Raw genomic sequence first — 18,009 nt, 5'->3', positions numbered from 1 at the left:
ATTTCTGAAACAAAATACTACTTTTGAAATGTAAGGTTGTCAAAAAAAATTTACGCACGCTGCACCAGTAGTCTTTCCTATAAAGTTTTTGCTTAAGATAATTGACTAGTGCAAAAGCATTATTTTAGACAAACTTTCCGTTTTTTATAAATTTAAAATTCCTATACTCTTAACTTTCTGAAAATACTTTACTTTTGTTTATACTCCAATTATTTACAAACTTATCTAAGTTTTTGTGCAATGTGATAATCGTGAATAGACTAAAATTGATTTAAAAACTTTAAATGCGTTTATTTCAGAATCAGATTTTTTTCACATTTTACACCACCTTAAACACGATGCCTCATGTTTTTAAAATAATTGTCGACAATTTTTCATGGGTGCTTAGGATTAAAGCACACGTGTTTTGAGCTACAGACTAAGAGAAAAATGCATAATTTCATTTTTATAAATTTTTTTTCGCGAAGACCAGTTTCAAAATTTTTAAAAATTTGCTTTTTTAACTACATTGATTCCTAACTCAGCAGTATATGCACTCGCTTTTAAGATAATAGTTCAAAACATTATTGATAGCTTTATAAATAAAATCCTCAAAGGATTTTCTTGTTTTTGGCGATATAAATTTTTTACAGTGTTTAGCGTATATGCAAAAATGCCTTATTTTTAGCTAAGTTGACCATTTAAGAAAAATAAAATAGTAATTACCAAGCATGCTTGGGAACGAAACACTGGGGGCTCAACGTTCGGCTGACCACCTGACTGGAACATCTGCCTCCTGCACCCCAGAGCCCAAGGTCAAAAAAACTGAGATGGGCACAGTAGGCCTTGGCCCTCTATGGGCTGTCGCGCTACTGAGTTTAGTTTAAAATAGCAATAATTTTTTTGCTGTTTTTATGCATAATAAAGCAAGTAAATTAGTTTCTTTTTTTTAAATATAATTGATATTTAAAAAAAACAGCTGTCGAAACTAGTCAGATCCCTTAAGGTAATCTGATATTCTAAAACTCAATGAAAAAAGCTATTCAAATTTTATTTTTATTTATGCATAAGTACTGAATGTTTAGCGCATCTAATATAAAATCAATCGAATTCAAAATTAATCGTTGTTAACCGTTCCCACCTTTTGAAAAATACCATCTTCGAAAAAGGAGTTTTTATACTTTTGTTTTTCCCATCATTTTTATGAATGCAATTATTTGAAACAATCTGAATTCTTGTCACACAATTAGAATGAATTTTTGAGTGCATAAACGAAAGTCTCTGCTTTAAGAATTAAAAACTACCGATGCAAAATAAATAAAATGCTGAAGACATGAAATATCGATTGAATGCAGATGTTGGTCTTCACAAGGAAACCTTATGTCACTGAGTTTTTTTCCTACTATAAATTTATGCTCACCTTTTTTATCCAAAACAAATTAAAGTAAAAAGCTGGAAAAAATTATTTTCAGCGAAATTTTAATATGATACATAAAATTACTAAAAAAATCTGTTAATGGTGCTTATATTCGGAGAAAAAAATTCTGAAAAAGTTATCATACTGTGTGATGATGGCATTTCTAGCGAAAAAAGGAGCATAATTTTGGTAAATCAATCCAAAATATACGGTATTTGAACAGCTCATTTGCTAATTTTTCTACTTTGTATAGTAACGGTTTACCGGAAGTTCTGATTTTCAAAATCCTTATTATCACATATCTGGTAAAAAAATACAAAACTGAGAAATAAATTTCACCAAATAAATAGTTTTTATGTCATGCTTTAAGGTATCAACATTTAAATACCAAATTTGATCACATTCACCAAATTTTATCATGTATTATAAAATCATATTTTATTGCTAATTTTACCAAAACCATTAGAGCTTCCCATAGAACCAGAAACCAATACATTTTACTATATTTTGTTACTTTAAGCCATACTTTTTCTCAGTGTATATTTGATGTTTTCGTTTTCATATTAAAGAAACTTCTTTTTATGATAAACATTTTATCCTGGAGTAACAGTTCATATTGTTATTATAACCTATAATTTCTCCTCACTTATTTAATCTAATGGTCCTTTTTAACGTACAGTTTAACAAGACGTAATACCTTCATGTCAAATTTTCTTTCATTTATTTAAGTAATTTAAAACTTTAAGTATAGTTCAGGTAAACTTCCAGTAAACAATGAAGTTTTAAATGCAGAAATATTTTTCAAAATATCAAAATTACATAGGACGCGGTGGGGAAATTATCCTGCCATAATATGTTTGTATTTTGATGTTATGAAAACATTTTTTCAGCATTTGAAAACTTATGGTTTACTGTAGGTTTACCTGAAATACTCTAAGCATTAAATTTAAACACCAATGATAGTTAATCAGAATTTGCGATAAAGAATTTCTCCCATGGTTTAATATACTCTTAAAAAGGCAACAAAAGTTACAATGTAGTTTTATAGAATAAATTTTACACGACAGATTTATTTAGCAACATTTTCATTTTATTTCAAAAATGTCTGTCTGAAAAATTTCCAATGAAAAAAAATAAGAAAGTGATTCTGACTACTAAGTTTTAAACATATTTATATAGATAAATTCCAAAGTAAGAAAAAATTTAATTTAAAAAATCACACACAAATGTAAGAACATATGGGCTTTAAAAATATAGAAATTATTAGTAAAAATAATTTAAAGTTATGCTTAAATAACTAATAAAAGTGTTTTAAAAACTTTTTTAAAAGAAATCATTTTCAATACATTTAAAATGAAATCTTATTAATATGAAAGTTTTTTTTAAAAAAAATATTTATTCATGAATTATTGCGAGAAATATATTTTTATTAATTATAACCTTAGCAATAAACATTTTATTGATTTTTTAAATACAAATATTTATTGAAATTAAAAAAAAAAATTTGAAAATATGAATATTAAACGATGAATAAAATATTGAAAAATGAAGAAAAAATAAAACTATACTATAGTTCGGATATTTTAGAAATTTGTTTTCCTATTTTGATACATTATTTGCTGAAAAAAAAGTTTAAAATAAAGGAAAAACATACTTAGGAAAGTCAATACTAGTTCATGTGTGTATATGCTTTAAACAAAATGGATTTCTTACGTTTTCAATCAATTTAAATTGGAAACTTCTTCGGAAAAAAAATTTTTTTTCTCCTTTACGTGCATTTTGAAAATTTTTCTATTAAAAATAAAAAAGGAAACAAAATTATACTGAATGAAGGGATTATATTTGAAAAATTTTAAATTGTTTTTTAAGTAGCATTAAAACCTGTTAATTGAAAAAAGAATATGCAATTTTTTACTCGCATTATAAAACATAATTTTAATTTATTTTCCCTCCTTTCTTAGAAGAATAAAAGTATTTCCCTTCAACAAAAAATTTTTTCAGAATTTAATTTTAGGCATTTTTGCATCTTTTTTAAAGAAAAAAAGAAAATGCAATAGCAAATCGCTTACGAAACCAATTTCTAAACTTTTTGCCAGAAGTATTTTACAAAATTCATATATTTTTTTTATTCTCAGTTTTTTGGCAGAAAATATTTTGAAGCAAAAAATTGTTTTTTGATCTATTTGAGAATTTAAGAAAATAAAAATCAGAGTAAAATTTATTTAAACAAATTAAATTTAGTAATTTTAGCCCCGTTCAAGCACTACATAACCACTTAAAGGGATGTTTGTGAATCGAATATATATATATTATATATATATATATAAATGACGAAACGATGTTGCACCCAATGCTATTTTCATCGTTCAAATTACTAAATAAAGTATAATAGCTGCTGCATAAAATTTGATGCTCTGTTATGAATATCCGATTGACTGAAAAGAATCTCAGATAATGTACTAAAAAGTGAAATAATAATTTCTTTTCTTGCAGTTACACTAATGAATCGAAATTCTGATTCAATTGTTCCATTTGCATTAGAAACAGAACCAGCTTCTACTTTCATATTGTCCTCATCTAATATCATCTTGTGTGATTCATCAAAAATTGTAGGATTTGTCAATGAAACTTGTATATTTTCAATTACTATTCCACTCAATCTTAATAACTCACTCTTATTTTTGTAAGTATTTATTTCTCTTCTGTTTATAAGTTAAATACAAAAAAATTACTAATATTGATACGATAAACAAGTGTTGTTCTACCAAAATTAATAGTTTTGGGTAAGTCCTAACTATTATTTTTATTTTGATGAATACCGTAAACCGGGGCGAGTCTATCCATTTTAGTTTTATTTAATTTTCACTATTTTAAATTGCAAATAAGATTTTTTTACCGACGGAGGACTTAGTTCAGACTCTAAGGAAGATGGCGCTGTAGTAGTTTGATCCGTTTTTATTTATTTAGTGTCTTTTTAACTGACCTGTTCAAACGTCTTTTGAGAGATTAGTATTGAAAATCAGCAAACTTTTAGTTGGTGCTCCGTAAGTATATTATTATTATTACTATTTTCACTTTGGTTAAGTGATAAACTTATCTAAGACTAAGATTACATTAATTTTATATGAAAAAAAACCAAAAAGAATGTAAGTTTTGCTGTTGTAAACAAAAAGCCAGAATTCGCGGGGCGAGTCTACCCATTCGTATTTAGTTTTAATAAAGCATAATAATATAATTTAGAACTTTGTTTATATTAAAACTAAGTCACTTTAAATGAATTTGAGCATATTATTTTAATTCTGCATTGATAAATTTATCATTAATAAGAAAATTTATAGGTTAAATATAAATGCAAATATGAAATATGTTTATTTTACCTATTTTTTCAATTTTTATATTGCAAAATTAACTTTTTTCATTTAGTGTAAGTTAAATAAATTATTATTTATTATTACCGATGGTTCGAAATTATATTCGCAAAACAAATGGATTTAAATGTTACAAAAAAATGCCATGATTTTGTTAATAATCTTTAATTATTATTATTTATTAATTATTTAATTGTAAATTTATATTAATTTTAATTTATTTTTATCAACAATAATCAGAAAAAAATGTTATTTTATAATGTTAATGATTATAAAAACAAAACTGTGATCAAAATGGGATAATCGATCAAATTCTCAATATGTGTTATTTTATGAATAAAAAAATGGAATATATAATAAAGTTATGAATTTTACTTCATAAATATCCTATATAGTAACTAAAATAACAATTTAATAGTAAAATTTGATTATTTACAATGTTAACATTCATTTTAGTAGAATGGGTAAACTCGCCCTATCCGAGAGATTTGTCAACAGTTCTATAAAAATATACAGTAACAGCGTAACTGTTAATATTTTCTAAAATTAATTTCACAGCTTTAAAGAGGGATAAATAGCGATTCCGAAACACCTATTAAAAGCCTTTTTTCTTTAATATTTGCAAAAGTTTGACCACTTGAAAGTTGACAAACTGAAAAAATGGGTAGACTCGCCCCGGTTTACGGTATATAAAAATTGCTTTTATTTGGAGAGAAAGTTATACATCATCTTTTAATTCTCAGTATTTAATAACCTTTCATGAAGTCATGGTTCATCGAATATTTATTGTAAAAAAGTATTTCTTTTATTCAGAACACATTTTATTTTGAGTGATTAACTAATAGCGTTTAATTTGATAAATATAAATTGGCAATAAATTTTGGAAGTTTTTCAAATCAGGAATTTAAACAGTTTTTAGTCAATTCAGCTAAAAACTGTGTGCGGTTTCACAAACGTTAAAGTGAGTCCGTCTAAACCTCATAAATTCGAAACAACCAAACTACTATTTCGAGTTGAAACTCCTTCTGAATTACTTACATAGAATCTAATACTGCGTCTAATAATTTGGCTAGGGACTTCAATACACATGTACTTATACATGTAATGTATTTTTGCTGTAGGGTAGGTATTTTATTTTAATACCATCATTTAAATAGCCTATCTATAACGAATATGCCTCCAATAATGCTCATCGTCGTAATTCGATACTCAGAAAAAAATAGAACTCTTGGAACAAACAATGAGATAAACTTGCGATTGTGGTGGACTTTTTACCCAAATTTGTTTTTCATGGAGAAGGAAATCATGAAAACCTCCCACGACACTAATGCTAAATTTACACGAAGACTGAAAACAGACAAACACCTGAAAACGGTCTTCTGACGTTACAAGTCTAAAGAAAAAAATGCTTGCTGAAATTTATACCATTCCTGAAAGTTAAGAATCCTATTTTTCACTACTATTTGACAGGGCTAAAGAGAATAGAAGGGCTAGTTCATTCCGCTCTTAGAGCTGAAGCTACGATTTCTCTCCTCATGACGTCACTGTATACACAGATCTCAGAGATCGCTAGCAAAGATATTATGATAACTTTACTTAAAGATTTTAAACTTAACTTAATTAACACATTATTTCGTTCATAAACATAGTTCAAAAAAACTTTCTTGGCCATTATATTAAAAAAATACCATTTTAAACTTATAAAAATATTTTACTAGTTGGAAAAAATGACCCTATAAATACTTTATTTCAAAAAGTTCAGTTTTAACTTTAATTATTAAGAAAAGCATATATCGACACTTTTTTATCTACATAATCTTTGATAACTATAAGTTGGGTTAAATTTAGAATCCTGATTTTAAAATATGCCGTTTATAGCAATTTGTTCATACTTAATCATTAGGAAACATCAACCTTAAACGCTAATTGCTGAAACAAAATAATTTAGGTTCATAATGATATTTGAAATTTTACAATTGTTTATAGATATTTACATTTAAGGTAATATAATTTATAGATATTTACTTTTAAGAGAATATAGTTCAAAAAAATCATAAATATTTAGAATAACTACATTAAAAAATATGTTTTGAAATTCGAAGAATTTTAACTATATACTATATATTTTATTTATACTTTTTATTTACCCTTTAATTTTCCTTGACTTTATCCATTTTTAAATTTTTCGCCTGCCTATCTTTTTGAGTTAAAGTGGCGGTTTCTATTTAGATGGTGATTTTTTATAAAAGTTCTTTACGATAGAATAAACGTATTGTTGTTTTATATTAACTGTGTCATTTCGTTTGCAATTCGTTGAATCCATTCTTTACATAGTTTTTCATTTAGTTTAGGGAACACGTAGAAAATTATATATTTTTTCTTTTGTGTTTCTATCAGAATTTTTGCAAGTTGGCGCAAACAGGCATTTCATTAATAGTTTTAAATTTTTGTAAATTCACGGCTTGTTGTTGTAGTTTATTTACGTCGCTCTAGAGCTGCACAATGGGCTATTGGCGACGGTCTGGGAAACATCCCCGAGGATGATCCGAAGACATACCATCACAATTTTGATCCTCTGCAAAGGGGATGGCTCCCCTGCTTTGGTAGCCCGACGACCTACACGCGAAGTCGAGCACTTTACGGTAGAACAGTTTAACGAGGACCAATACCGCACACCCTCGGTCCCTACGCAGACTGATCCAAGTGGTCACCCACCCGCACACTGACCGCAGCCAGTGATGCTTGACTTCGGTGATCTGGTGGGAACCGTGTCTGATCAGTCCACTGCGGGACGTAAATTCACTGCAATAAACTGAGGAAAATCATTTTATAAAACAACAAATGTCTTGGAATATGTCACAAAAGGGAATGCTCCAATATTAGTTAGAGCTAGTTAGATCGAACGCTCCGTTCTTGAAGTAAAAGTGCAAGCTTCGCGCCACAGTGACGTCACTGGAGAAAATCGGAGGTTTAGCGCGGCGAGAGTTTCTTCGAAGGAGTGAACCAGACCTTCTATTCTCTTTAGACCTGACTATTTAAGGCGAGAATGAAAAACATCAAAACATGTTTGGTGGGAAAAAATAAGAGAAACTCTGCCAAATTGATTCACCCAAACACCAGTGATTTCGACTATATTTTTGCTTGTTAAATATTAATTTTCGACTTTTTGGATTTTATTTTTGGCAATATGCGGTGATGTTTAGGGAAAATAAAGGTTGAGCCCAGATGGCTTATTTGGAAGATCACTCGTTTCCCAATGACCTAACTCAAGTTCAAATCCCAGCGATAGCTGGTGGATACGAATTTTGATTTGAATTCGCATCGACCGCAATGATGACGTAAAATATATTTTATATTAGCCGTTGAACAGCTGAATTTTGAGTGTACAACTACCGATGTTCAACTCCGTAGACTTGTCATTTTGATCCAATCCAGAAGACAAAGGAACTCCTGGTTCAAGTATTGAGGAAATTTGAATTCGTGGGGAACTTTTCGATATAACTAACCCGCATTTGCGTTACATAGTGAGGAAAGCCACGAAAACCTCCCACGGTTACCCTGACTGCCAGGGAACTCTAACTTATGATTCGTCAACCACTGAGGATATTTCACGTCAGCACTGTGGTCGGTGGAGCCGGGTGTGGAATTCGTATCTACCAGACATCGCTGGGATTCGAACTCGGTTCACCTCATTGGAAGGCGGATGCCCCCTCCCCCGAGCCACCACGGGTCAAGAATCATAATTTTAAGAATGGGCGAAACATAACCACTTGACGCTAAGAGCCAATCATCACGCGCTTAAATTCCAACCTTACTCGGAGCTGTCTACGGCCGACCCACAGTGCTTAGAACGAACTGTCCAAAACTCCAGCAAATTAAATCGGTCATAAGTGCTAAGCATTAATGTTTTTTTAGTCAACAGAAGTATGAAGAATTATATAGAATAATTCATTAACTCAATATTCTAATTATTATTTTTGTATTATCCATACAAAATGGTTAATACAAATCCGTAACTGTGAACGTGACTTTTTGCTATACACTTCAATCAGGTGTAACTTCCGAAATAATTTTCATTGTTGCTGTTGATTTTTTACGTTTTAAGAAGTTTAAAAACCATTTTTCAACTTTGATCCTGTGAATAATTTGTATGTAACAGTAGTTTGAAGCTTTACGTGTCATTGAATATTTCATACATTTTTGCAACTTCATTGTGATTTTTGAAAAGGATATCTTCACTTGTTCTCCTCGCTAACACTAAAACTAAAGAATATTCCATGCTGAACCAGGGAATACAAAAATTAAATGGCCAAAGTTGCCCTTATTGCTTTTATTGATAAAAATATATATATATAAGAGAGTAAACTTGGTAATTTTTTCTATTTTTTTAATTTAACAATGATTAAAAACTAAGCATGATTTTTTTATTATTTTAATTTAAATAAAAACATATAAAGAAAATATAATCAATTTCTGCTTTTTCTTTGAATTTCTGAATTAATATTATTTTCCGTACTTTTGGTTTACTAAAAAATACTTAAGAATAGTACTTATGAGAGCTTCATGAATTTTGACTAGCTTTTTTCGAATTCTAACCATTGTGCGACAATGCTTGATTGGAAGCAGGCTAGGAGAATAGAGGGAAAAATCAGGTTCCTCATGTGACCTGATATCAGGCCTCGTCACAAAAGGAAATATCAGTAAAAGTATTAAACTTTAGCACTATAATCGGTGTCATAATGAACGAATCGACCAGTCATAACTTGGATTCGAACCAAGATCGCACCATTGCCGAGTGAGAGCACTATTCCCTAAAGATATTGCAATGAGTGCAACAATTTTGTACTACTTTGCTTATGAATAAGTGTAGGCTAAATTTTTGGATGTATTTTCAATTGAATTGTAAGTACACAAATTAAGTTAGAAATATATTTTTTATAAAAATGATACGTTGCAAAAAACTTAGAAAGTTGTTATAATTGATTTTTCTTTCACAGATTGACTTTCAGAAACCATGATAACACTTGGTCTACATTGCTGCAAAATGTTCCCGTACGTTCCGGTAAGAGCTTGATTTAAATATATAAAATCAGTTGCTCAAAATAGTATCTAAACTGATGAACTGTTGCTTTATTGCGATTTTAAATAACAATTTTACTGAGCTTTTCTGAGCATTTTTCCGCATAGAATGCTTTTTTTCGCGTTGATTAGTTTTATTAATCGAATAAAAACTTAGACGTGGTTTTCATTCCTGAAGAAAAAATAATAGTTGAAGGAAAGGAAATATTAAAAAAAAAGAGAGAGAGTGGGAAAGTAAAATATTTCTTAAACATACAAAAGTAAAGAAACAATCTGTGTGTAAAATCTAAATGTAAAAAATGTGTCCAAAAAATATGCTAAAAATAGATCATTTTAAACATTTCATAAGATAGACATTTTTAATAGGAGATTATTTCAAGCAAAATTATTAGGAAAAGTCTTTACTTCTTTAAAAAAAATCCGAGATTTCCTTACATTAAATATAAGGATAATGAACAAAATAATTAGCTTGGTTAAAGTCACAATTAAAATCCCAAATTGTTTAGAATGAGTAATTAAATAATTTAGATAATATAAAGTTTTATAGCTTCTAGCTAAAAAGTTTTGAAAATGTTTCACTTTTAATTAACTTATAGTAAATTTAATGTTTGAAGAAGGTTATTAAAATATTTAATAAAATATTAGCTTTATTATCACTAGTTTTCGAATTCTACTTAGTTCCATGTGTATGCATCAATGAAATAAATATTTGCAACTCATTTAAATTCATTATTAAATCATGATATTAATATTTCAAAACTTTTGCAGATTGTTACTATATGCAACCAGTTGATGATGTAATCATAACGTCCGAAGAATTATTGGCAGTGAAAACCATTTTAATACAATCACCAGAAAAATCAGGGCTTCGTTTTGATGTATGTGAAATTCTATCATTGAAATGAACCCTTTCAGAGGATTTTTTTTGTTAGCTTAAACTTTAAGAGATTTACATCAAACAATTCTTTCAATGAAGGGTTAATTCCAATTAAATTATTACTTCTTGTGAATCCGTAGCCACAGTCTAAAACATCGTTTCAATGCTTTTGTCTGCAATTCATTTCAAAGACATTTTTACAATTATTTGTAAAATTCATGTATTCAAATAAAAACAAAAAAATAAGTTTTAACAAATTTTAACAAATGATCCAAATTTTAAAAAAATAAGTTTTTGATACTTATAAAATAAATTTTTTCATTAATTGATTTCATAAGAATTAAATACTTTTTTTTTAATTTGAACAATATTAATGAATGAAAATTAAGGTGGTCCATTTCAACAAGATTTATTCTATGACGATTGGATTGACATTTTGAGGACTACTAGGTTTTGGCAAATCAATAACGTGAAATATCGGATCTACACGAAAGTTATTACACGGTGAAGGTAGGTTGTGATGAAGAAAGATTGTTCCTGTCCTCGCGAAAAATTCGCTTTTTTTCAGATTCAATTTTCATGGTTGTAAGCTGCTCTTCCCCTTTGATCTTCAAATATCTTTCGCTTATGGTAAATTTGGGCGAATGTGAAATAATACTAGGATCTAATAATTTTATAAAAATCAATGTTGATTCATTTTGATATACGGAATAAATGATTACTATATTTAATAGATACGATTCCTATTATTCTATTAACATTTCAATTTATTGCTGATATTTCAAATAATTATAAAACTACTCTAATTATCGATTTTTTTTTTCAAAGTGAAATTTTGAAGCCTTTGAAATCAGATTATGAAATAGTTTTTACGAAAGGAAGAAAAAAATTTACATTATTTATAATTATACGTTTATACGTTTCTCATTTATAGATTGTCACTTATACGTCGTTTCTTTGCAATTCATAATTAATCAATGCAAAGTTCAAATATTGGCATAGCTTGAGTATGAAATGTACGACGGACTATCTGTTGTACGTTTATTTTTTACTTACATATATTTTTCAGTGCGTAAATATTTTGCCTAGAATCGAAAAACTCTAAGCGAAGCTCTAAAAATGTATTTATCTTCTCAAAAATTTTTTCACATAACCTATACGAAAAGGATTGTACACAATTCTGAATTTAAACCCATTAACGCCTGAATTTTTTATATACCGTAACGCAAGAAGAGCTCCTGTTAAAAAAGCGGTATATTTGCCAAGAGTGAAAACAATCCTGTTTTTTCAGGTGAGAAAAATTTTTGTAGAATTCTCGTAATACGCTTGACGTAAATGTTACGCTAGATCATCACGAGTTAAGATGTAAATTAAAGGTATAATGTTTTTTTTTTTTTTTTAAATTGTAGCTGACCGTTAGTGAGTTTTTAACTCTGTTAAAGTTTGGAATGCGTGTTTTCGAAAATGGACACAGCTCGAAATGCGCTTTTACAAAAATGGACGCAACTGAAAATGCGTTTTCAAGAAAATGGACACAGTCCGAAATGCGTGTTTATGAAAATGGACTTAACTTGAAATGTGTATTTACGAAAATAGACACATAGCATATGAATTTTAATTTTTTATACTTTTTTCATGATTATGGCTCTTTCATTAAGGAATAAATAAATTAGTTCAAATAAATTCATTACGTACCGTCCATTTGCATAAATCACTTCTTACTTTTTATTAAACTACTCTTTTTTTACAAGGTTGTTGTGGGCACTATAAATTTATAATACTGATAGCAAATTTATGTTGTAGGAGATTCGAGTTTTAAAACTCGAACTTTTAGAGTTCTTAATATACGAAGAAATGCCTGAAAAAGTTACATCTGTAATATATCTAGACGCTGTGACTCCTAAATCCGGGACTTTACCTCGCAATCATTATGCTTAGTGTTTGAATAAGTAAGAAAAAGAAAAGCATATTCCTCAATAAACTGTTAAATTTGGGTTGAAAACTGAAAAAGAGTATTTCGGGTTCAGTAAACGTTCATTTCGAGTTTTGCCCAGATATAAAAACTCACCTACTAGCTAATAATTTGAAGTCCTAGGGCCGGCCCTGAATATGTACAGATTTTTTTATAAGTCTCGAAGCAAAAAATGCTCGAATTATATTTAAGGGAGGAAAAAAGACTATAGAAAACCTGATTAATTCTGTCAAAAATCAACTGTCAAAGTTAAAATTTCATTAAGCTTTCCTCTCTAGTTGTACTTTTTGCTTTCTTAAATATTAATTTGTAATGTTTAATGTGCATACAATTTAACAATCTATATTAAGATCGGTACTAAGAAAATGTAATATTCTTTACAGATTAATAATGTGGTAAATGCAACACTTTTTATACATAACTCATCTGAATCTCTAATGTCATCATCCATTGAAGGAGGCGGTGAAAGTACGTTCATTGTTTCTGAATGCCAATTTTTGTTAATCGATATCATTACTTGCTACAAGTGTAAATTTCATGTGTCTATATCACCTTTTCTTCTTAAATATGGTAAGTATTCAAATCATCCTATATCATTTATTTGAGCAATAATGCCAACTAATCTTTATAATTGTACGTAAATGGATCTTCATAATAGTATTTATAATAAACTAATTATTTATTTTTTTCTCTTACACATTTCTTTTTATTTATTTATTTAATCTTCCCACTGCGGACTAATCAGAAAACACGGTTCCCAGTTCTTTCGTCAAGTACTCGCCTTCTCGCACTTGTGATTGGGCTACCAAAGCGGGGGAGCCCTTCCCTCCACAGAGAATCTTTGGATCATCCTCAGAAATGTTTCTCAGACCGAAGCCCAATGTGCAGCTCTAGTGTGACGTAAATAAACTACTTCTTTATTTATCTGGTTGTTAATGTCGTAAAAGAGCTGCACTAATGGGCTATTAGAGACGGACGGTTTAGGATTCGCATTAAGGTTGATCCAAAAACATTGCTTTACGATACCAGAGGGCATTTACACCAATCTCCCCAACACCCTTTTCTGGCTCTGAAATCATCGAAGACATTAGAGAGGATCGGAGTCCTTATTTTATTTTATAACCATCATCGAACATTGGGTTAATAACTACTACTGTTCAACTCCATAGCCTTGTAATTTTTATCCCCATTCAGAGGACTAGGGAACTCCTGGATCAAGTATTGGAATCTTTTTGAAGGAACTAACCCACATTTGCGTTACAGGGTTAGGAAAACCACGAAAACCTGACTACAAGGGGGCTCTAACCCATGATCCGTCTAACACTGAGAATATTTTACGTCAGCACTGTGGTCGGTGCAAGCCGGATGCGGAATTCTTATCGACCAATCATCGCTAGGATTTAAATCCGGTTCACCTCATTGAAAGGGGAACGCTCTATTACCTGAGCCATCACGGTTCTGATTGGAGTCCTTATTTTATAACCGTCGTTGGACAGCAGTCCCAATTTTGGGTTTACAACTACCTATGTTCAACTCCGTAGCCTTGTAATTTTGAACCAATCCAGAAGATAAGGAAACTCCTAGATCAGTACCAACAGAGGTATGATTTGCTATGGGAACATGGAGGAATTTGTGACCAGACAGATTTAACGTGTATCAGTCACCATTTACTACACGAGGAGTCTTCGGCCGGCGGGGATCTAACCCACGACCTCTTGGACATGAGCCAAGACAGTGCCCTACCATCGTGGATATCCCGGCTCTGATTGGAGTCCTTATTTTCTTTTATACCCGTCGTTGAACGTTGTTTTATGGGTTAACTAACTACTAATGTTCAACTCCGTAGCCTTATAATTTTGAACCCAATCCAGAAGACAAGGGAACTCCTGGATCGAGTATTGGGTGAAATTTGCCTTCGTGGAGGACTTTTTTGATGGAGCTAACCCGCATTTGCGTTACATGGAGAGGAAAATCACGAGAGCCTCCCACGGTTAGTCTGACGGCAAGATGCGGGACTCTAACACATGATCCGTTTACCACTGAGGATATTTCACGTCATCACTGTGGTCGGTGCAAGCCGGATGCGAAATTCGTATCAACTGGTATTTGAACCCGATTTGCCGGGAAAGATTCCTAACTACTAAAAAACTATTTAAGAAATAGCAATCTAATCAAAGAACCAGCCTTTAGCAAGGAAAATCGAACCACACCTAAAGCTGTGGTAGGCTAAGACTTAACCTTACCATTCCAATTGTACACCTAATTTTAATAATAATAAATGAATAATTAAGCAAAATAAAAATATTCTTCTTGACATAATGACTCTATGTTAGAATAAAAAATAAAAAATTATTACATTACGTGCGATCACTGATAGCAAATAATAATTCCTGATGAGAACATTCAATACCTAGAAACTTTTCTTTAAAAATAACTAAATGTTCAGCATTGCTACAAGAAATTATAATTATTGTATCAGATACATTTTTCCCACAGTTTACATGGAAATTGAGTTTTCAGAGCCATTTTTTTAGGAAACAAGCTGGTTTAGAATCAAGAATCAAGCAGCAGCAATAGTTAAAATTTTCAATTTTTAAAAATTTTCTATATATGTTTTTTATGTAAGACTGTTAAACGCCTTTTATTTTACAAGAAAAATTTATTAATGTCTGGATGGATTTGAATTGAGAGTCAAATGATATTTCAAGAAAAATGCAGCAGTACATTTAGCGATACGTTTTACAACATAACTTTGGCTTTTATTTGCATAATACTATCTCCACACTTTAATGACTTAAATTATTATAGCCAATAAAATTAAAATACTCTTTACGTTCATGTAAAAGATAATTATATTATTTTGTTGGAAGATAATTATTTTTTGTAGTATATAGATTTCCGCTCACTTTTATATTAAATATGGGTTTAAAGTTTTATAAATTATATATTTTTCCAATTATTATTATTATTATTTTGCCGCAATATAGCCTATATATTTTGCCGAAATATATAAATTCAGTGAATACACTTCTCACCTTTCAAATGCGCACCCAGGTACCATCAATTTTGCGGCAAAAATAAGTATATTTCACCTTTACATTTTACAAGGCATTCGTAAAATTTACGAAAACTGAAACGTCGAATTATAACATAAAATAGTTATACAAAAACGCAAAATTTACATGTAATTTTACGTAAACAAATTTCTTTTACGAAGATTTTACCAACTAATTTTTACTATATAAGAATGAGTACGTTATTTTCACGTAATATTTACGTCAACAATACGTCAAAATTTATGTAAATTGAAACGACGAATTATTGCAAAAAAATGGTTTTCCAAAAATCAGAAAATTTGCGTAAATAAATTCGAACCGAAATTTAAATGGTGAATTTGTTTAGTCAATAACACGTAAAATATACAGATTCAATTTTACTAAATCTAAATAGTAAATATTTTTTCATCAATCTTCCGTAAAATATACGAAAGCAATTTTGTTGGTAAAATACATTTCGTTAAAATTACATAAAATATACCAAATCTTTTTTACCAAATATCTCAATGGTGATATCATTCCGTCAATATAACGTAAATTTTACGTTTGAGGAGTATTGACTTACGTATGAAGTATTACGTACGAAGTATTATGTATTACGTATGAAGCGTATTATCAATTTTCCAAAAATTTACGTTTAATTTGCGTATCATGCATGCTACATAGGTATAATCGAAGAGTTTTCTATTGACATCCACACAAATGCGCGCTACTTCATGAGCATTGGCAAGTATATTTGCATCCACGTATTATCAATTTTCCAAAAATTTACGTTTAATTTGCGTATCATGCATGCTACATAGGTATAATCGAAGAGTTTTCTATTGACATCCACACAAATGCGCGCTACTTCATGAGCATTGGCAAGTATATTTGCATCCACGTAACAGAGAAAGTGAGAAATTGATCAATTTGGACGGTTTTAAGAGTTTCTAATTATTTTGTACTTTTTCTTTGCTTTTTGATTTGTATATTTTTTGTGCAATATTAATTTTTTAAAACATTTTGCACAAAGTGTGTTTACTGTTTAAGGTATCTTTGATATGTGAGCCAAAATTATACGGGTTTTTTATTATAATCTTGATATATCCTTTTTTGAATCACTTCAAATATTCAAATACTTTAGAATGCAACTCAAATTATTTTGTACTTTTTCCTTGCTTGTTTATTTATTTATTTATTTTTTGTGCAATATTAATTTTTTAAATCATTTTACACAAAGTGTGTTTACTGTTTAGAGTAGCTTTTATATGTAATCCAAAATTATTCGGGTTTTTATTTGCAATCTTACTGTTGATATATAATCTTTTTGAATCATTTCAAATGTTTTAATAATTTAGAATGCAACTCTACTGTCACAGTTCCAGAAGGTTCATTTGAATTATCCCACAATGATTCCTGTATTCTAGAGTTTGAAGCTCCTACCCACCGTCAAATTTTTGTAAGACTTTTAAACAGATCTAGCAAGAATTGTCACTCATTGCTTTTGGGACCATTAGCTATTGCGCCTGCACATACAACATGGTACGTTATCAAATCAAATAGTTTTATTGAGTTTAATTGTTATATATGATCACCTAGGAATCCAATAAGAAACCCTATAAATATTTGTACCTTTAATATATACCTGAAAATTATATATATTTTGAGAGTGCTGTACTTTAGACTAGTGTAACTATTTGCGCCACCCAGTGGAAGAATTTTGTATTCAGTATATACAGTTGAAGTTGATACCAACAGGTGCTATCGGCTGTTTTGTTAATCATTTTTTATTTTCCAGACATGTGCAGAGAAAGTTTTATATATGTATATATGTCACGGCGAAAGACCGAAATCGGTGGTTGTTGACTTTCACCGGTGAATGTCGACAAACATCAAACACGTCGGTGAAAGATCGAATATTTCATTACATTCGAACCTCACCGGTGTATGTCGACAAGCACAGATATGCTTCGGTGAATGTCGAAATATTTATTACATTCGATTTGATATGAATTTATTCGTGGATATAATTACATTTATTCGATATATTAACCCTACACTGATGTTTTTTAAGGTTAAGTGCCACTGCCCGGTATACATTTGACCGGTATATCCTACACTGATGTTTTTTTAAGGTTAAGTGCCACTGCCCGGTATACATTTGCCCGGTATACCCTACACTGATGTTTTTTTAAGGTCAAGTGCCATTGCCAGGTATATATTTGCCCGATACTCCAAACACTGATGTTTCTTCTAATCTATCGTCAGTAAGTATTAAA

At 29.9% G+C, this 18,009-nt stretch overlaps 1 protein-coding gene across 4 annotated transcripts in view; it reads left to right on the top strand.

Moving 5' to 3' along the window:
- Nucleotides 1–18,009, top strand: part of LOC107455837 (uncharacterized) — a 106,782-nt gene that overhangs the window by 28,851 nt on the left and 59,922 nt on the right. For all 4 annotated transcript variants that reach the window (XM_043044692.2, XM_071187658.2, XM_043044697.2 and 1 more), the window contains exons 3-7: nucleotides 3,890–4,079; nucleotides 9,762–9,826; nucleotides 10,612–10,721; nucleotides 13,076–13,262; nucleotides 17,089–17,272. In XM_043044692.2, the coding sequence (XP_042900626.1) occupies nucleotides 3,890–4,079; nucleotides 9,762–9,826; nucleotides 10,612–10,721; nucleotides 13,076–13,262; nucleotides 17,089–17,272 (736 nt within the window). The remainder of the gene's footprint in view (nucleotides 1–3,889; nucleotides 4,080–9,761; nucleotides 9,827–10,611; nucleotides 10,722–13,075; nucleotides 13,263–17,088; nucleotides 17,273–18,009) is intronic.

The sequence above is a fragment of the Parasteatoda tepidariorum genome, chromosome 11, assembly GCF_982258835.1.
Source record: "Parasteatoda tepidariorum strain Cologne lab strain chromosome 11, Ptep-v5.0, whole genome shotgun sequence".
NCBI classification, from domain to species: Eukaryota; Metazoa; Arthropoda; class Arachnida; order Araneae; family Theridiidae; genus Parasteatoda; species Parasteatoda tepidariorum.
The sequence above is the reverse complement of the archived record's forward strand: the minus strand, read 5'-3'. Positions and strand labels throughout refer to the sequence as shown.